At 45.6% G+C, this 21,245-nt stretch overlaps 1 protein-coding gene across 7 annotated transcripts in view; it reads left to right on the forward strand.

The window, feature by feature from the left end:
- The window catches only part of EML1 (EMAP like 1), a 150,753-nt gene that overhangs the window by 81,895 nt on the left and 47,613 nt on the right, over positions 1-21,245 (forward strand). For all 7 annotated transcript variants that reach the window (XR_004348664.1, XM_032624243.1, XM_032624245.1 and 4 more), the window contains one exon: positions 4,871-5,005. Coding sequence is in view for 6 of the 7 variants with exons in the window: in XM_032624243.1 (XP_032480134.1) it covers positions 4,871-5,005 (135 nt within the window). In the remaining variant the exon portion in view is untranslated. The remainder of the gene's footprint in view (positions 1-4,870; positions 5,006-21,245) is intronic.

Consider the following 21,245-nt stretch of genomic DNA (forward strand, 5'->3'; position numbering starts at 1 on the left):
AAATGCTCTGCTCCAGTTGGAAGGTAGGATGGTAAATATCTATGGCTTTCAAACAAACAGCTGATAGTCCTTTAGAAAAATAGTTGCACTCATTAGAAATAACAGCATTTGTAAAAATACCAAAGTCAGTGCCAGGTACTTACATGATTTAAATCTGCTTTGGTTTTTTTTTTTTTCTAATATACTCTTTATCATTGAGATCCATTGAAATGTATGTGTTAATTCAGGTTTTGAGTGTGATCTCTGTAACAAGCTAGAAATGGGAGTTCATGCTGTTGGACAGAGGAAGATGAATTGGTACTTATTCTCTTATCAGAAGTGTTGCAATTCCCCCCCTCTGGGCTCGGGTAGTTGGCTTCATATGATAGAAAAAAAACTTATTTTGGTCTGTCAAATTCTCTAAGGCCACCAGCCTTCTTAGGAAATGCCTTGGTTCTTGCTACAAAGATGTCTTTAGACAAAGATAAGAGCATTTCCTAATTACTGAAGTTGCGTGACCTCAATCTGTCACAATTGCCTCACCCCTTGCAGGACGAAAACCAGGTTAGTCCTGGTCCCACGTTGATTTGCCAGTGCTCAGCGTACAGCCCAGTATAAATTGATTCCAAATGAGTATTTGTTGAGTAGATAATCGTTTTAATCTAGCGTTAATCCCTCCGGCTGTCATGGCAAATGACCTCATCAGAAAATCTCGGGTCACGAGTACAAGCTTCCCCTCAGATTAGTATTTTCTTTCTTTCTTTCCTTTTTATTTACTCATTCATTTATTTATTTATAAATAGGACCCGGCTGTGCCGGGTCTTCGTTGCAGCATGCGGGATCTTTTAGTTGCGGCATGCGGGATCTAGTTTCCTGACCAGAGATCGAACCCGGGCCCCCTGCGTTGGGAGCGCAGAGGCTTCCACCGGACCACCAGGGAAGTCCCAGTATTTTTTTTCAGTTGTAAAAGTTTGAGATCTTTTCTGCAAAATTTTGGAAAACCAATTCTTGGTTTTAAATCACATAATGAAAGAAAGATGCTGTGGTAACTTATTACGTTTAGCGTTATTATCTAACCATAAGAAGAAAGATGGCCATTTTTCCTCTGTTCTCCCTTTGCAGAGATTTTATTATGTCTAAAATTTAGTTTAAATTGGCAAAAACCATTGAATGCAACCGTGGTGTAAGGCAAAGAGCCATTGTATTTTCAGAACTGTGGGTTTGAGAGTGGAGGTTGAGAGCAGAAGGGAAGAGAAATGATGGTATCTGCATTTCTACACCAAAAATGCTTGCCTTAAGCAGTAAAACATTGTGCTGTGTTATTATACAGTCTCTCACAAGCTAGGACTTCTACCACTTTCAAAATAAAGCACATGATTTCTCACTTGCTGTCCAGAGGGAGCATAACTTCTTTGATATTCCCTGCTGGTTGTTGAAGGAGGCTTCTCTCAGTGAGTATACAGTATCACTTCTTCCGGCCGCCCTTGTTCCTGCAGATGTCTTGTCTTCAAGCTCTATTTTCTGTCCTTCACTCTGAGTCCTAGTAAATCCTCTTTAATTCATGAGAGCTCTTGGCTCTCAAAAGGAAATTTCTTGTTTTTTCTACGTATACAACAATAGTAGATTTTTTTAAAAGCTTAACATTTTAATGCAAATGCGTGAATGACAAATATCTTGAAGGAGCCGCGATGGATTATATCCAAGTCTGTATATGCAAACCAAAATGTTTTCCCATTTTAATGTGCGGTGTATTCTGTAATTTATTGAAGTTTACCAAAATATTTTTCCACGCTTTTATTATTGCAGTCGTGTTTATTCTCCTTTGTTTCCGTGCCTCTCACACGTAGATTAAACAGGTCTGTGAGTCTTCTCAATGCAGGCAGACTGAACAGTTCCACACCCAGGTGAGGAGTACTTAGATTTACTTTGTAACCCTCACTAATGCTTTGGTAGTTCTACCACCCTTTTAGTGCAGTAGCTTAGAGGGCCTTCTCCGATGCCTGCCATTGATCAAGGCTTAAATCATATAACTGTATTAATTATTGACCTTTATTGGATTTTTAGACGTCCAACACCTCTGTTCAACAGGTCCTCAAAACTAACGTACTTCGGTGTTTCATAAATTGCGGGCGGTCTTTATTTTATCTATTTATTTTTTGGCCATGCCGCACAGCTTGTGGGATCTTAGTTCCCTGAGCAGGGATCAAACGCGGGCCCTCTGCAGTGAAAGCGAGGAGTCCTAACCACTGGCCCACCAGGGAATTCCCTAGGTGGCCTTAACTAGGAGGCCCAGTAGAGAGCAAGGGGTCAAGTAACCTCAGACGTGTTGCTTTGTATCCCTGAAGCTGTCCCCTCATCTGGAGAATAGGGACGATGATACTTCTGCAGGGGATGTGAGGTTTAAATTAAATGATTCATATAAAACGCGAAGCTCTTAATACATGCGAACCGTTGCTGCCCGTGGTTCCATCACTGATCTCCCCTCTTAACTCTTCCAGCCACCAGGTTGAGTGTTGATTATTAGAAAATCGATTAACGGTTGCTATCATTGATTAATAGTCATGGCTTTTCAGCTCTTTAAGGGTGTTTTATACAAGCCTTTAAAATGCCATGAACTTACCCTGAACTCCCACAAGGACACTATGGAGGTGCCGTTCAGGGCTGCCAGCTGCCGGGGCAGTGTGCCTGAGAGCCTCGGCGGGCCAGATGCTTAGCAGAGAGAGCTCCCACAACGTGGAATTAGCTTGGTGTTTTTCGTCACTGGAAGATCTTGAACTTTAAACATAAAGGTTTCTGTAATTTTTAGACTTCAATCCTAAATTTCAGAAATGTAAGTAAGGCTCTCCTAAGATCTATAATTTCCTTGTCCTCAAATTGAGAGTTCTAAAAATTCACATTTTGACCTTAAGGCACACCCGTGCAGATCCCAGCTGTGAGGTCCTGGGGCTGTCAATTCAGAGTTTCCTCAGTGACCAGAAAGACTACGCAGAAAGTGTCTTCACATCACCATGATTATGGTCATTTTATTTATGTCCATTCACTCAGGGAGCGAGATGGCTTTTCAAAAGCCGATACACCGTGCAGTTTTTGAAAACGTGCTGAGAGATTATTTACTGACCGATCGGAAGTTACAGAGGAAAAAGGACTTAAAGTTGGCCCAAAGGAAGGCAGAGATGAGGAGGAAAAAGAGAATGAAGGGAAGACAGCAGAGCATCCCGTGTGCAAGGCTCTTGCACATTCTGTGTTATTTAATTGTGAGAAAGGAAGGCTTTGGAATCCAGCCCAGGGGCAGTAGTCTCACTGTCCAAGCTTCTCAGCTCCTGCCTGTGTCCTCTGGATTGAAATTCAGGTCCGTCTCCACCCTCCCCTGACTGGAGCCCCTGAGGCTTCATCATCATCATCGAGGTCCCCCTCCTGCATCCACGACCCCAGCACCTTGACTGTCCTCTGGGGGTTCTTCCTCCCCAGTCCCTCGGGGTTTATCTGCTACCTGAGATTCCTGTGGCAGTTCCTCAACTCACGTCTTATAAAGTCACTCTTTCCCGGGGAGGTTCTCTCCGTTCTCATCTTCTCTCCTTCCCGGCGTGTAGATTTCCTCCGCGTCCGTGGCTCAGTGACCGCCCCCCCAGTTGACAGTGCCAATCCCGAGCCACCTCCTGGGTTGCAGACTTGCGTTATCGCCCACCTGCACCTTGACTCTGTGCATCCAGACCAGACCTCCCCCCGCAGCCCCACCCGGGAGCGGCACCACCATCCACTCTTGTCCTTCTTTCTTCCTCACGGAGCAGGTGCTAAATTATAGCATCACATGCCTCTGCCTGTGACAGGGTCAGGGTGACACTACCATTGATCGTTTCATTTATTTCACCCTGTCATTTAATTAATATTTATCAAGCTTCTATACTAGGCTCTGCAAAGAATGTAAGAATGATAAATGAGATGGGATCTCAGGAAACATATGGCCTAATGATGAAGATTAAAAAAAACAAACAAAGAAACTTTACAGGGCTGCCTGTAATACACTTCCCGGCTCCAAGAGCAAACCATCAACCTGCCCTGGCTAACTGACCCCTCACGCCTGTGAATTACCTGTGCGTGGGGTATCCCTTTTCCTAGGACAGGCTCTTCCCTACTGTGTCATTATAACACGTTCAAGCCGTTCATTTTCTGTCTCCCAGAAATTCACAGTCTTCAGGAAGTCTTCCCCAGACATCCCTCACCAGGCTTCCAACCACTCTAGTCCCTCTGTTTATTCAGAAGGAAGTAAGCACTTGCATGGGCACCACCTCTAAACAGAGGCATCCTATAGAGAGTGGAATGTCTTTGTCCCACGTATGCCTTTAGACCAGAGTTCTTCCATATCAGCACTATTGACATTTGGGGCTGGATCATTCTTTGTCGCGGGGCTGTCCTGGGCATTACAGGGTGTTTAGCAGCATCCCTGGCCTCTATGCATTAGATGTAGCAGCCCTGCCCCTGCCCCAGTTGTGACAAGCAAAAGTGTCTCCAGACATTGTCAGATGCCCCTGGGGGGCAGAGTCACCCCTGGTCGAGCACCACTGGTCTAGACTGAAACTTGCACAAGGGCGGGGTCACCTCCCACTAGGCCCCTGGAGAGTTCTCACGGTATTGTTGGGAATCTTACCTTTCAGATTCCTCTATGACCTTGAACTGCACTGATTGCCACAGTTACAAAGGCAATGAGTAGAGGCATTGATCTCAAGTGACATTCTGAAAAGTTTTTTGATCTCTATAGTTAGGAATTTCAAACCACTCTATCTTTTAAATATCCACACGGAAATAGAATGTTCTATGTATATATTTTCACAGTCAGCAATAAAATAAAATCACTCCGTGAAGGATTTCATTGTCATTTACTTTGTACTTTTAGTACCATCAAGAGGACCAGCTCTTCCGAACGGGTATCTCCTGGTGGTCGAAGGGAAAGCTATGGGGATTCCAAAGGAAACCGGAATCGCACGGGATCCACCAGCAGTTCTTCTAGTGGCAAAAAGAACAGTGAAAGGTAAGGGGCGTCTTACTTCTGGTTCCTGCGGTTCAGATATTGTGTGGCCTCTTTTCCCAGAGGTGAATCCGAAGACCCCCTAATACGCACACAAGCTGTGAGCCCTCCATGCCCCATACTCCTTCTCCTGACGTCACCGTGGGCGCTAATCAAACAGCTGCGGGTCACAGCTCACACCAGTTATCATCCAAGTAGAAAATTACAACTTGAACTCTCAGGGCTCCCATTCAGACAGAAGTCGTTTCTGAGAATTTGCTTAGTACCAACTCCATGGAATCTGAGAACCTGTTCTGAATTTCCATACGGAGCACTTTACATTTCTAATGCTCTCTGCTGCTATTTTAAAATTAATTTCAGTGGCTTGTTTGTGAACAGTATTTTCTGCGACAGACTGGGTGAAAAGTTGTAATTTTATGATTTGTCAGAAACTATTTTTAATATTGAGCTAACACCAGAACTAGGAACTATTTTCTTTCTGGTTTCATGAAACATGCTTTGAGTTTTTTCTTTGAGGTTGGTTTATAATGGATTATGATAGCTCCCTGTTAATAGTAACATTTTATTAGTGAAAGCTAATTTGGGGCATTTTAAGAGCTTGTTTTTTTTTGTTTTTTGGTTTTGGTTTTTGTTTTTGCGGTACGCGGGCCTCTCACTGTTGTGGCCTCTGCCGTTGCGGAGCACAGGCTCTGGACGCACAGGCTTAGCGGCCATGGCTCACGGGCCCAGCCGCTCCGCGGCATGTGGGATCTTCCCGGACTGGGGCACAAACCCGTGTCCCCTGCATCGGCAGGCAGACTCTCAACCACTGCGCCACCAGGGAAGCCCTAAGAGCTTGTTTTATGTTTAAGAATGTATTGTGTATTTGAGATCAGTTTCTCTGTCTCTGTATATATCTACTCAATGTACTTTATTCTCTCTTTTTAAACATTGTGCTTTAATTCTATTCTCTCTATTGAGCAAGGCTTAGGAAGGAATTTCAGCTTCACAGGCTAACCATGTTTTGTTTTGTTTTTTTCCAAATGTTCGTGTAAGGAGAAGGCTTAGTCATAAAGCAGTGGACTCCAACCCACAGGCTGAAAAATTTCCAAGCTTGTAAGTCCATTCTGATTCAGTCCTGTAAAGGAAGCTTAAACCCTTTTTCAGTTTTATTCCTAAAAGATACGTTTTGTAGAAAGAGATACAGGGGCCTCTCATATCTCTAGCAGGTCAAGTCCACAGTCCATTAACAATCTCAAAACCACTAACATGGGGTTGTATTCTAATTTAGACTATTAATAGGACTTCTTATCAGAAGATTATGCTAATTGGGTGATAATACCTTGGAAATAAGGCCAAGTGGTTAAAATGGTAGCAGAGCGTGAGTGAGAGATGCAGGGTGGCCTTTAGGCTTCTCTGAATTCAGCGTAAGCTTGGAAATTGACCTGAGATGTTTAGATCTTGGCAGTTCTTAAAAACCTGGCTCCTTCTCTGCACATCTGATTTGTATTAAGAATTTCCAAAAAGAATCTGCATTGTGCAAACTCCAGATCTGTTGTATCTTTTAAATCCTATGGCTTTGCTAAGTGTGCTGGGTAAATATTTCCATGAAAGATATTTACAAAGGGTTTTTTTGTTTTTTAATGCTACCGTAGGAAATTTTGATTTGGAAATGAGGGACTGGGAAAATTTACTGATCATTTTATAAAAATAATTCAGGCAACGAAACACGTCCATTTAAACATAAATTCTTTGTCTCATTAGAGCCCGGGAATAGCAGTTGAGGCGCACGTAGCACTGAACTGGTTGAGTTGCACCTAAGGCGCTTCAGAGAGAAAGTTCCTGCCTTCTCTCAGGTCATTGCTGGTACCGACAGACACCTTTAGGGGCCCATGGGAATGATGGCAGCAGGAACTCCGACAGAAGGAAGAAGTAGCTGAGAAGCAACAGAGGTGAAGGTCAAGCTGGTGCTTCTGTTGCTGCCTGCCCATTTCCCTTCATCTTTCCTTTCCATTCCCATATGAAGAGCCCCGCTCTTGGACTACCTTGACCTTGTACCGAATCAGAGCTGGAGTCTAATGGACCAATGCCCAGTCCCCACGGCTTAAAGCAGGCAAAGAAAGGGATAGAGAGGTGGGCTCGGTGCAATTCCCCTTTTAAACATGATCCTCGGTGGTCTAAGACAGCGTGACCTCTTCTGCATCACACCCAAGTATTTGTCCATGGTGCCAGGATGCTGTCTTACGTTGTTCTCGGTTCCAGAATGCTGTCTTGCATTTTAACACATTGTCCATATTTGGTTACTATAAACAGCAAGATGTAATGGAAAGGACACAGGCTCTGGAGTAAAAGGGAGATCTGGGTTTGTAAGTGAATTTGGCCAGTTAACTTCTCTGAGCCTCAGTTTTTGCCCTCTGTGAATTAGGGATTTTATACCTAATTCCCTTGAATCTTGTCAAAGAGCTAACTGGGTAGGAAAACACCTATCATAGCACTTGGCACTCAGTAACGGCAGCTGTTATAAATTGAGACCTGGGCAGAGTAGAAGAAAATAATTCACGAGGCTTTCCAAAATTCTGAACTTCATTTCCTCATTGGTAAGATGAAGGTGGTGGATGACATCTGAAGTTATTAGTCTATTTTTGGTCTAACACATATTAACTTACATTCACAGGACACAGTCCTATGAGTGCAACCTGGATTTTGGCAAAATGTAAAATTGGTTGGGGAGAAATAAAGTATTATACAGTCATCCCAGGTTGTCCGAGGGGGATTGGTTCCAGGATCCCACCCCCATACCAAGGACAGACGCTCAAGTCCTTTAGTCAGTGGGTTCTGCATCCACAGATTCAACCAACCGTGGATCTTTACGATTGTGGATGTTTAATTCCACAGATGCAGAACCTGCGGAGACAGAGGACCGACCATATGTTCTCATGGTTGTTACTGTCACATCAGAAAGAGCTGGTGTGCAGGCCCCGAGATTCACAGGAAAGCTTATCAGGATGTGAGTGAGTGAGGTGTAACTTTGGGTCTGTCCTGATTTGCAGAAGCAAGTCCTTCACACAGGGCAGTGCTTTAACTTGTGTCAATCACAGACTGTTTGCTGTAAAGCTCACGATGACCACACACCATATACAGCGCTGTCTTCAGTGCACCTGGCACTTCTGTGAAAATTAGAAGGAGGCTCCTTTCAACATTTATATTTCTCAATAATAATAATTACACTCCCTATAAACTGTACAGATCTTACTGTCCAACATAAAATGATAGTGTTTTTGATGTCCTAAACATCCCCGTTTTCCAAGATACATTAATTTGTTTAATAATAATTATGCGTTCTGTGTTCATAGAAACTATTATTCCTGAGAGTTTCACTTTTCGTGCTCCTGTATCTCGTTTTCTTTGGAAATGGTCATGAGAGTCAACAGTTTCTCTTGTGACATTGTAGGCTTTTATCTTAGAATAGTTAACGTTTTAAAATATTTTGCTTGTAATGAGCCACAGAATTTTAACAGCCCTTATTAATCTTTGTACTGACAGAACTTTCATAAGAACAGAAGCAATATATGGCAATGTAATATTCACCTTATATATTATCATTTTTTTTTTTGCGCTACGGGGGCCTCTCACCATTGTGGCCTCTCCCGTTGCGGAGCACAGGCTCCGGACGCGCAGGCTCAGCGGCCATGGCTCACGGGCCCAGCCGCTCCGCGGCATGTGGGATCTTCCCGGACTGGGGCACGAACCTGTGTCCCCTGCATCGGCAGGCAGACTCTCAACCACTGCACCACCAGGGAAGCCCCTATATATTATTGATTGTAAGTGAATATTAACAGTTATACAGTGATTTGTGTCATAATGAAGTATTTATTAAATTTAAATAGGGACTCACCAATAACATTCTGATAAACAGCCTGTACTATCTAATGTCGCCAGGAGACTAATCCAAGAGAGGTTTTTTAAAATTTTTTTTTTAAATGTTTTATATCAGACAGAAAGACAACTACTGTTTGTAAGGCATAGTTTATGTTAGATGTTGCTAGACTGATAAAATGTTTCAATTATCCAACTGGTTCCTCCTTTGTAGTTCTGGCTGGAATAGGATATATCAACTTTGTAAGCAAGACACTTTGTTTCCATCAAAAAGTTGTTGCAGTATGAGCTGATTTTGTTAGAACAAGAAATGTTTCAGCCATCTGCTGGAAACCTTGTAACACACAAATAAACTGCCCATCTTTGGAGTAAACAAATATGAAGACAGCTTCAAAATTATGAAGACGTCTACCACATAAAAGTGTTCCCTTAGATCCCCTTCTGTGTTGTGCAACTGGCTGCTTTATCCAGGCTGTGAAGTTCAGAACCCTAAGAGGAGCTCTCAGCTCCATCCTTCTTTAAGCTCTAGCGTTCAGTGAGGCAGTCTTGTTTTTTTTAATTTATTTTATTTAAGTAGAGTTGATTTACAATGTTGTGTTAGTTTCTGCTGTACAGCAAAGTGGTTCAGTTATATATATAATATATATAATTATAATAATATAATATGTATATTCTTTTCTATTATGGTTTATTACAGGGTATTGAATATAGTTCCCTGTGCTATACAGTAGGTCCTTGTTGGTTATCCATTCTATATACAATAGTTTGTATCTGCTAATCCCAAACTCCCAGTCCATCCCTACCCGCCCGCCCCCGCCCCCCGCGCCCGCCGCCCCCGGCAACCACAAGTCTGTTCTCTATGTCTGTGAGACTGTTTCTGTTTCATGGATAAGTTCATTTATGTCATAGTTTAGATTCCACATATAAGTGATGTCATATGGTATTTGTCTTTCTCTGTCTGACTTCACTCAGTATGATATCTCTAGGTCCATCCATATTGCTGCAAATGGCATTATTTCATTCTTTTTTATGCTGAGTAATATTCCATCACACACACACACACACACACACATACACACACACACACACATCTTTATCCATTCATCTGTCGATGGACATTCAGGTTGCTTCCACATCTTGGCTATTGTAAACAGTGCTGCTATGAACATAGGGGGTGCATGTATCTTTTCGAATTATCGTTTTGTCCAGATATATGCCCAGGAGTGGAATGGCTGAATCATATGGCAACTCTATTTTTAGTTTTTTGAGGAACCTCCGTACTGTTCTCCATAGTGGCTGTACCAATTTACATTCCCACCAACAATGCAGGAGGGTTCCCTTTTCTGCACACCAATGAGGCAGTCTTTTGATTGACACCTCAGGGTCCTCAAGGCTCAGCATTGCTTTTTCTTTTCCTTTAGCATCACTGATGGTGGAATGTAAATCTTAATCTTCAGCCTGGGTTCAAGGTCCTTCATCTACCGGCTCCTCACCCTGTCTTGTACCCTGATAGCCACAGCTTCCAACACTGGCTCTCACTCTCCGCCAGCAGGATTTATTTTCCTTTTTGAAGTAATCTATTTATTACACAAGTAAACATGTGTTTTAGGATGTCCAAATGTACAAAACAGAGGAAAGGAAAATCCCCTATTATCTCAGCCCTCAGAGAACTCACAGCTACCATTTTATTGTGTTTCCATCCAGACTGTATCTCTAGGGCGTTGCATGTGTGTCGGGTATAATTTTTACATAAAGCATATTCTTCTGCCTACATTTTGTAACCCTCTTTTTCACTTGCTGTGTGAGCATGTCTTTGTGTCAGGAAATACACTCTTACAACGTTATTTCAGATGTGGATCATTATTTATCTAGGCAAATGCACGTTTGTTGGACGTTTGGGTACCAACAAGCCTTTTCTAGTCCTGTCAGACCAGCCCAGCACCTAGAACAGTGCCCAGCATGCTGTGGATACCCAATAAACATTTGTTGAACGAATCGTTTTACCCCAATCAATATAACAAAAAGAGCGTAGACGGATGGGGCATTATAGCCATAACCAAATTTTAATCCCAGCTCTGCCACTTTCGTTATGTGACTGTGAACTAGTTACTTAGCCTCTTTGGGGTTTCCCTCAGCACCAGTACAAACTAATACCTACCTCTCAGGGCTGTTGTGCGGATTAAACAAGATGGTGTGCGTAGCGTGGGGCTGGCCGACGTTGGTGCTCCATAGATGGTATGACTACTGTTATTTGCCTTCTCCATCCCAGAGTTGGAGCTGATGTTTGTACACCTTTGCTCACCCCACTCCCCAATATTGAGTGCCTCTCTTTTTTTTTTTTTTGCGGTACGCGGGCCTCTCACTCTTGTGGCCTCTCCCGTTGCGGAGCACAGGCTCCGGACGCGCAGGCTCAGCGGCCATGGCTCATGGGCCCAGCCGCTCCGCGGCATGTGGGATCTTCCTGGACCGGGGCACGAACCCTCATCCCCTGCATCGGCAGGTGGACTCTCAACCGCTGCGCCACCAGGGAAGCCCTTGAGTGCCTCTCTTTTTTGGGACATTCCAGAATTCTCCAACTCCCGTTTCTGATCTCACCCCAACCTGAAAAGGGAGGAATCAGAAATTCTGAACATTTCTCTCACCTTACTCATACCCTTTCCCAGCACTGCTTGACTCACTGAGCACCTACCATGTGCAGGACAGAGCGTAAGGCTTGGCGGGAAGTGGGAAGGAAAAACCCACGAAGACTCATCCTCTCAACAAATACGAATGACACCCACAACTGAAAAGGGCCAATGTCTTTCATTTCCAAAGGTCACAATACACACCAACGAAGGAAAGGACAGTTAAGTCAATCGGAAAGTGGGTAAAAGGTTTGAACAGAGACAGTTTGCTGAGAAAGAAATACGAGTAGCCAATTAACTAAGGAAAAGATATTCAAACTCAGTCTTCATTAGAGAAACCCAAATGAAAGTAAGAAGATAGCATATGTAGAAAAATCTTTTTTTTTTTTTTTTTGCGGTATGTGGGCCTCTCACTGCCGTGGCCTCTCCTATTGCGGAACACAGACTCCGGACACACAGGCTCAGCGGCCATGGCTTACGGGCCTAGCCGCTCCGCGGCATGTGGGATCTTCCCGGACCAGGGCACGAACCCATGTGCCCTGCATCGGCAAGCGGACTCTCAACCACTGCGCCACCAGGGAAGCCCCTAGAAAAATCTTTTTATTGTAGTATTAGAAAATCAAACAGATACCAAAACCAAACAAATGCAGAGCTTGATGAATTACACTTTTTAACACTTAGTAAGTGGAGGTTTGTCTCTTGTCCTAAGTGGCATATGTATGTGTCTGGAAACTTGGCAGGAGGAGAACTCCAGCTAATCCTTCAGGATGCCCCTTTCTCTGGGAAGCCTGCCTGAGCGCCCTGGTCTGAGTTAGCTGCCTTCCAGATTGCTTTGTTCCTGCCCATTAACTTTATCTGTAACCGTAACTCCTCCCTCCCCACCCCCCAGGGGCTTCCCACACATTCTGCCCCCCCACCCCCGCCCCCTTAAGCTTTGGGAGGGCAGAGCTGTGTCATTTTTTCTTCTTTATATTCCTAGCACTTTGCACAGTTCTGGCACACAGTAAGTGCTCAATAAACATTCCCTGAATGAATAAAAGGATGTTACCTATATACTGTACTTAGATTTTAAAACCATAGTCATTTAAGAACTATGCAAACAGCACCACCTATTGGTAGATGATTTTAACACTACATTTTGGATTCCGAAACGTTGGAAATTAGGTGATTTAAATGAATCTTTTTTTTTTTTTTTTCAAATGAAAAGATCGTTTCACTCTTCAAGCCAAGGGGTCATTTAGTTTTTAACAAATGTTAAAATAATAAGTGCTGGGGCTTCCCTGGTGGCGCAGTGGTTGAGAATCTGCCTGCCAATGCAGGGGACACGGGTTCGAGCCCGGTCTGGGAAGATCCCACATGCCGCGGAGCAACTGGGCCCGTGAGCCACAGCTACTGAGCCTGCGCGTCTGGAGCCTGTGCTCTGCAACAAGAGAGGCCGCAATAGTGAGAGGCCCGCGCACCGCGATGAAGAGTGGCCCCCGCTTGCCACAACTGGAGAAAGCCCTCACACAGAAACGAAGACCCAACACAGCCATAAATAAATAAATAAATATTAAAAAAAAAAAAAAATAATAATAAGTGCTGGTATGGTATTCTTTATTTTGTTTTAGTTTTGAGGCTGTTAGGTGAAGAGCTCAAAAGTACATACATGTATTGATAGGTTATTGTCAGTGAAATTAGGAGGAAGAGGGAAGTAATATTAATTAATAACCGTGTGTTAGATACTTTGTCATGTTAGACCCAAACGGTCTACGAGGGATTCCAACTCGCCCAAGAACCGCCAAGAGTCGAGAGCCGCTGCAACACGCAAGAGGTTTATTAGGAGCCGATGCACCGGGGTTCCCTGAACCTCACGCAGGAGGCCGATGGGGAACCCCTAAAAGCGGAATCACATACTTTTTATAGGTTTATTTACTCATAGGGCGGGTATATTCTCACAATGATTGGGTAAATGTGGTGACTTTTGAATTCATTGGCTTAGGAACTTTTGTCCCACCTTCTGGCCGTTATAGTTGTCTGTTCATTGTGGCGGTTAGGGCGTATACCTGTTACGGGCAACTGGAAAATTACCCGCTGTCTGGCAAGTCCCCGTCAACTGAAAAACTCCAAGAATTGGTTTCGATAGGGAGAAGGAGTGGCGCACGATAGGGAGAAGAATTGGTTTCGATAGGGAGAAGGAGTGGCGCACGATAGGGAGAAGAATTGGTTTACGGGAACAAGTGAGGGGGTGGAAAGTCCCTAAAGGCCCCACATTCCCCCCTTTTTTTTTTGTAACTAATTTCAATCATGGAATTTCAGTTTCTTTTTGCGAGTTTTGGTATTGTTGCCTTAGCATTAAAACTTGTACCGTACTAATGCGTTCTCTAATAAAGGCTATCAGGCGATTCAGAATGCATGGTCCAAAAGTTAAGAGCAACAATAAAATAATGAGGGGCCCTAACAAGGTGGAAACTAAAGTAGTAAGCCAGGGAGATTTATCAAACCACGATTGAAACCATCCTTTTTGATTTTTCCTTTCCTGTTGTCTTTTGTCCAGGCGCTCCCTAAGTTTGTCCATAGTTTTGGTAATAGCCCCAGAATGATCAATATAAAAACAGCATTCTTCTTTTAGTGCAGCACATAGTTCGCCCTCCTTAAGGAACAGCAGATCTAATCCCCTCCTGTTTTGCATTACCACCTCTGAAAGCGAGGTGAGGGATTCTTTTAACTGAGTTATGGAACTTTCTAATGCCCGGAGGTCAACATCTACAGCTTGCCTTAAGGCATCATAATAGTGGGGTTGTTGGATGAGGGCTGTTGTACCCGTTCCTACCCCGGCTGCCATTCCTAGTCCTAGGAGTACAGCCAGGGTGAGTGTTATGGGTTCCCTCTTAAACCTTCCTCTGCCCTCATATTCATCTAGAAAGGATGAATCTGAATGATAAATGAGTCTGGGGACCAGCTGAACTAACACACAAAAATCGGTTGAAGCTTTAAGGACCTCTAAAGAAATGCAGGGGGTCAATCCTGTGTTACATGCCCACCATCCATCCGGAGGAGGGAGGAGATACCCTGAGCCCTGTGGGAGGCTTAAATTGGCACAAAGATGTCGGTGGGACGAGGGGGGCGTTCCTACACGTGTACCGTTTCCTAATACTGAGGCCAGGGTCAATTTACTATTTCCTTCTTGTTTCCATCGACATTGATCTGGAGTGTTAACATTATTATAATTAGAATTATATCCTATAGCATCATAATAAGGGGGAGGAGCAGCATAGCAAAGCCAACATGATTTGGTAGCCTCCGGGTTTGTGGCATTTAAAACCTCAAAAGCCGCCTGGACCAATGAGAGCATTCGGTCCCGGGGGGTCTTGGGCTTGATTGTTATTCCTTTTGGCTCAGAAGTTTGGTTTCTTATCTCTGGTAACGCTGTGGGAGGGGCCAAAGGTAGCGAAGAGTGCCCTATCTCAGGGTTGGGGCTTATAGGAACTGGAGTAGGGGTTTCAATTTTTAGTTTGATGGTCATTAGTAATCCATCATTATATCCTTCTTTATAAAACCTGATTCCCCATGAATGGCCATTTATCCAGTTTTTATCCTTTTTTCCTGGTTCACTAAAAGAGATCTTAAGGGGATGGCACCATTTAGTACATTCAGGCCTATAAGTTAAGGGGTTGGTTGGGTGTGTATAATTGGCTGTCACCTTAATAAAGTCCCAGCCAGAGGTGGGCTTCCAATAGGTGTCTCCTGTGGTTTCACACCCCCAGCTTTTACAATAAAAATGTTCCTTTCCCCCACATTGATAATTTAGGGACCTATGGCGATGAAATCCCGGGCATACATAAAAGGTAGGGTTGCTAAGTTTCTGTCGCGTACCCGAGTTTTGGCAGCCGTATTGGCCGGCCCGACCGGGTATGGATGGGGCATTTTGACGATCATGGGAGTGTGCTGTGTCCCAATTGGGAGCTCCTATGGCTAATTTACAAACATCGGGGAAAAGGTCTGGCCACCAGGTCCAAGGAGCAGCAGTATGGCTAACAGACCATATTACATCTCCAGTTTGGGAAATTACCTGCCAGGTTAAATGCTGGGGCAGGTGAGGACTAAAATTACTCACAGTCAGTAGGGGTAACAAAGTTAAAGTTATAAATCTGATGATCGCAGAAGCTTGAGCTTGAGCGGGTTGCTGGTCTTTTGGGCTCGCCATTCCGATGTTGCAGATGCTGGTGCGGCCTTCACGTGTGAAGCGTGGATCCACGCAGCGATGCCGTCTACCTTTATAGCCGTGGGGGTGGTGAGCAGGACGATGTATGGTCCTTTCCACCGAGGCTCTAGAGTCTGGGTTCGGTGCCGACGGACGTACACGGAATCTCCGACTTGGAAGGGATGAGCCTCTGCTGGTGTTCCTGGTCGGTAAGCCTCTGCCAGCTGGGAACACACCTCCTTTTGGACCAACTGGAGTCCCAACAGCCTAGCATATAAGTCAGTGTTATTCTGGCAGTCAGGACTTAATTTCTCCCTTAGCGTAAGAAGAGGAGGTGGGGCCCCGTATAGTATTTCAAATGGAGTAAGATGATAGCGGGAGGGGGTATTTCTAGCCCGGAACAGGGCTAAGGGAAGGAGCACCGTCCAATCTGTACCGCCAGTCTCTATGGACAATTTAGTTAGGGTCTCTTTTAGAGTTCTATTCATTCTCTCTACCTGTCCTGAACTCTGGGGTCTATAGGCACAATGTAATTTCCAATCAGTCCCCAGGTATTTGGCCACACCCTGACTTACCTGGGCGACGAAGGCGGGACCATTATCTGATCCTATTACCTTTGGTGCCCCGAACCGGGGGAAAATTTCTTCTAAGATCTTTTTGGCCACCACAGTAGCTGTCTCCTTCTTCGTCGGGAAAGCTTCTACCCATCCTGAGAAGGTATCTATAAAAACTAGAAGATGCCTGTTACCGTACCTTCCAGGGCGTATTTCAGTGAAGTCGACCTCCCAATAGGCTCCTGGGCGGTCTCCTCTGAGCCTTTTTCCGACCTCAAGTTTTCCTTTATGGGAGTTTACCTGTTGGCATGGAATGCACTCTCGTGCAATCTGCTCAGCTAATTTAGTTAGTCCAGGGGTATCATAACCTGTCTTGTGTAGTAGGGACACCATCTTTTTGGTTCCCAAGTGTGTCCATCTGTGAATCTGTTGTAGCATGGATTTTGCTTGTTGAGGAGATAATGTTCCTTTAGTTATGGCTGGGGTAATTGTTCCCCTATCATTTGGTTTCCCAGGACTCTCATCTGATAGTTCTAGTATGATTTCCTGTAGAGCCACTTCTCGTGCCACCCTATCTACCAATTTGTTGCCTCTTGTCACCGGGGTATTGTCCTTCTGGTGTCCGGGGCAATGAATGATGCTGACTTTAGTGGGGAGCATGAGGGCAGCTAGCAGTGCCACTATTTCTTCTTTGTTTTTAATTCCTTTGCCCGCCGAGGTGAGCAACCCTCTTTGTTGGTAAATGGCCCCATGGACATGGGCGGTAGCAAATGCGTATCTACTGTCCGTATAGATGTTTACCTTTTTGTTTTCTGCTAGTTCCAATGCTCTAGTCATGGCGATTAGTTCAGCCCGTTGGGCCGATGTCCCTTGCGGTAATGCGGCTGCCCAGATGACCTCTTTCCCGTCTACCACGGCAGCTCCCGCCCGACGCTTACCTTCCTCTAGGAAACTGCTTCCGTCAGTAAACCAGGTAACGTCGGCGTTGGGGAGGGGCTGATCCATCAAGTCTGGTCTGCTACCGTGTGCTGCAGCCAGTACTTCCTGACAATCATGGATGACGGTAGTGCTTTCCAGGTCAGGGTCGGGTAGCAAGGTGGCCGGGTTGAGTCCTGTGGCTGAGGTAAACTTAATACGATCTGAGTTTAACAGCAGGGCTTGGTAATGAGTCATCCTGGCATTTGTTAGCCATCTGTCGGGTGGCTGGCGAATTACACTTTCTAATGCATGGGGGGCTGTTATCGTTAGGTTCTGCCCCAAAGTCAGTTTGTCAGCATCTTTGACCAAAGCGGCCACCGCGGCGATTATTTTTAAACAGGCGGGCCATCCTGCTGCCACAGGATCCAATTTCTTTGATAGGTACGCAACCGGGCGATTCCAGGGGCCCAGTTTCTGAGTTAGTACTCCCTTTGCAATACCTTTATTCTCGGCCACGTACAGATGAAAAGGCTTAGTGATCCTTCCCCCGTTCCTTTTTTTAGGGCATTCTCTTGCCCAATGACCTTTTTCTTTACAGTAGGCACATTGGTCCTTGTCTAATGGCCGCCTTCTATCCGTTGTTCGCCCTTCCTGTCTATTTCTGTCTCTACTGTTTCCTCCTCTGACTACAGTGGCCAGTATCTTACTCAAATGTCTTTCTTGCCTCTTATCTCATCTTACCTCACGAGCCTCTTGTTCCTTCTGCTTTCTTTCTTCTCTTTCTTCTTCTGTCTCCCTCTTATTATATACCTTATCTGCCTCTTTTACTAAGTCCTGAAGGGAGAAACCTTGTAGGCCATCCAGCCTTCGTAACTTCTTTCTAATATCAGGGGCCGCCTGGTCAATAAAGGCCATTGCTATGGTGGCCTTATGTTCCTCAGAGGTTGGATCATAAGGAGTGAATCGTCTAAAAGCCTCCATTAAGCGTTCTAGGAACACGGTTGGCGATTCCTGGGGCCCCTGAGTTACCTCTCTTACCTTAGCCAAATTCGTGGGGCGCCTGGCCGCTCCATGGAGACCCGCCACCAGAGCCTGGTGATACATTTTCAGGTGCTCCTTACCTTCCGGGGTATTAAAGTCCCAATTCGGCCTGACGAGTGGAAACCCGGCATCAATCTCGTTAGGCAACTGGGTAGGTTGTCCATTGGCGGCTAACACATTCTTTTTAGCCTCCAGGAGAACCCGTTGCCTCTCCTCAGTTGTGAGGAGAGTCTGGAGGAGCTGTTGACAATCATCCCAGGTGGGTTGGTGGGAGAAGACAAGAGACTCTATTAAAGCAGTAAGAGCCTGTGGGTTTTTAGAGAAAGTAGGGTTATGCATCTTCCAATTATAAAGATCTGCAGAGGAAAAGGGCCAGTATTGAAGGGGTCTATTCCCGTGGTTATCGGGGGGGCCATATTCTCTAAGGGGTAAAGCAGTAGAATCTGGGGAAACAGCCCTCTGGCTTCTGGTGCCCGCCGAGGGACCCCCCCTTTCCGCCATAACAGGTGGCCCTACTGGTGCGGAGGGTTGTGAAGCTGGGGGTCCTAGGGGCGACATGGGATTTAGGGCCGGAGGATAAGGAGGTGGGGAATCTAGAAGAAGCAAATCAGACTGCAGGTCAGGATATATCGCCTTTGGCGGGTCCGGGGCAGCAGATGACTTTTCCGTGTCTGGGGTTTTCTTCAGGGCCAATATCTCCGATTGTGCTGGAGCGCATGCAGACGTGCCTGTTGAGGAAACAAAGGGCCGGACCCACGGAGGCGGGGAGAGAACTAGATCTTCCCAGACCAAGATATATGGTATCTGGTCTGGGTGTCCGTGGGGTCCTGTGTTAAAGACCCTAGACTTGACTAGCCCAACCTTATCTAACAAAAAAGATCCTTCGGGTGGCCACCCTGTCTGAAATGTAGGCCACTCAGAGGTACACAGCGTTTGCCATTTTCCTTTCCTTACTTCTACCGAAAGGTTGTGGGCCCTAGCCCTAACTTCGGTCCAGTGGCTTAGGGTAAGAGAAAGAGGAGTCGTCATAGTTTGTCCCATTGTCGTCCGTCAAAAGAAAGATAATAGTACAGAAAAACAATAAAATTTCAAAAGACACACATTGATATTGCCGCCGCGAACTTAAACCCGAAACCAACTCAAATTCAGATGGCAGCTTATATAACCTGCCAGAACCAGCCGCCGCGAACTTAAACCCGAAACCAACTCAAATTCAGATGGCAGCTTATATAACCTGCCAGAACCAGCCGCCGCGAACTTAAACCCGAAACCAACTCAAATTCAGATGGCAGCTTATATAACCTGCCAGAACCAGATGAAGGGGAGACAAAATTTGTTTCTCCTTCCAGATGGACCACCAGGGCGTCCCCCGGGGCCCGTGGACACCAGCTTTCGGCACGTCTGCCTAGCCAGGAGTCCAATACAGATTCCACAGCAAGCCGGTTCGCACGGCTTTTTCCTAATGGCGGCTGGCAACAAACAAACGACAAACAAACAGACAATTGGGCTCGAGCCTACCTGATACCTCCGACTCCCAATGTTCTTGTGACCCGGGGGCGAGTGGGGATCCCGGACGAGCCCCCAAATGTTAGACCCAAACGGTCTACGAGGGATTCCAACTCGCCCAAGAACCGCCAAGAGTCGAGAGCCGCTGCAACACGCAAGAGGTTTATTAGGAGCCGATGCACCGGGGTTCCCTGAACCTCACGCAGGAGGCCGATGGGGAACCCCTAAAAGCGGAATCACATACTTTTTATAGGTTTATTTACTCATAGGGCGGGTATATTCTCACAATGATTGGGTAAATGTGGTGACTTTTGAATTCATTGGCTTAGGAACTTTTGTCCCACCTTCTGGCCGTTATAGTTGTCTGTTCATTGTGGCGGTTAGGGCGTATACCTGTTACGGGCAACTGGAAAATTACCCGCTGTCTGGCAAGTCCCCGTCAACTGAAAAACTCCAAGAATTGGTTTCGATAGGGAGAAGGAGTGGCGCACGATAGGGAGAAGAATTGGTTTCGATAGGGAGAAGGAGTGGCGCACGATAGGGAGAAGAATTGGTTTACGGGAACAAGTGAGGGGGTGGAAAGTCCCTAAAGGCCCCACAGTCACATGTTATATACGATCCTGCCGGTACCCTGTGCCTCACAGTGGTTTTAGTCCCATTTTTGTAGATGAAAGAATCTAAAGTTTGTGGAGGTAAAATGATTTGCCCAAATAAAACATGAATCCAACTGCCTTCAAAATCTGTGCTCCTGGGACTTCCCTGGTGGTGCAGTGGGTAAGGCTCCGCGCTTCCAGCGCAGGGGGCCTGGGTTTGATCCCTGGTCAGGGAACTAGATCCCACATGCTGCAACTAAGAGTTCACATGCCACAACTAAGGAGCCCGCCTGCTGCAACTAAGGAGGCCTGGAGCCGCAACTAAGGAGCCCGCCTGCTGCAACTAAGGAGCCCACGTGCTGCAATTAAGGAGCCCGCGAGCCTCAACTAAGACCCAGTGCAACCAAAAAACAAAAAACCCTGTGCTCCTTCTGCCACGTTAAGCTGGAAGCATTGGTTGGAAATGTCTATGAAGCAGTAGTTTTTGTCCCCAGTAGCAACTTCTAAATATTTTTTTTTTTTTTTTTTTTTTTTATGCGTTACGCGGGCCTCTCACTGTTGTGGCCTCTCCTGTTGCGGAGGACAGGCTCCGGACGCGCAGGCTCAGCGGCCATGGCTCACGGGCCCAGCCGCTCCGCGGCATGTGGGATCTTCCCAGACCGGGGCACGAACCCGTGTCCCCTGCATCGGCAGGCGGACTCTCAACCACTGCGCCACCAGGGAAGCCCTAAATATTTTAAATAGATGGTTCCTGAATGACCCTACTTGTAGTTAACAGCTGCTTACTTAAGGGCAATTTATAAAAAGAATCATTATTTACATAGCAGAGTATCCTGACTCCCAGCAGGGATCACATTTCATCAAGTGAAGTCATTTTCAGGAGTCACGGTATGTATGCCGAGAGGTACCGTTTTTGTAGATGAATAAGTTGCAGGGAAAAAACATGTTTGACTTTGGAACGGTCTCCTC

Source organism: Phocoena sinus, chromosome 2 (genome assembly GCF_008692025.1).
Source record: "Phocoena sinus isolate mPhoSin1 chromosome 2, mPhoSin1.pri, whole genome shotgun sequence".
NCBI classification, from domain to species: Eukaryota; Metazoa; Chordata; class Mammalia; order Artiodactyla; family Phocoenidae; genus Phocoena; species Phocoena sinus.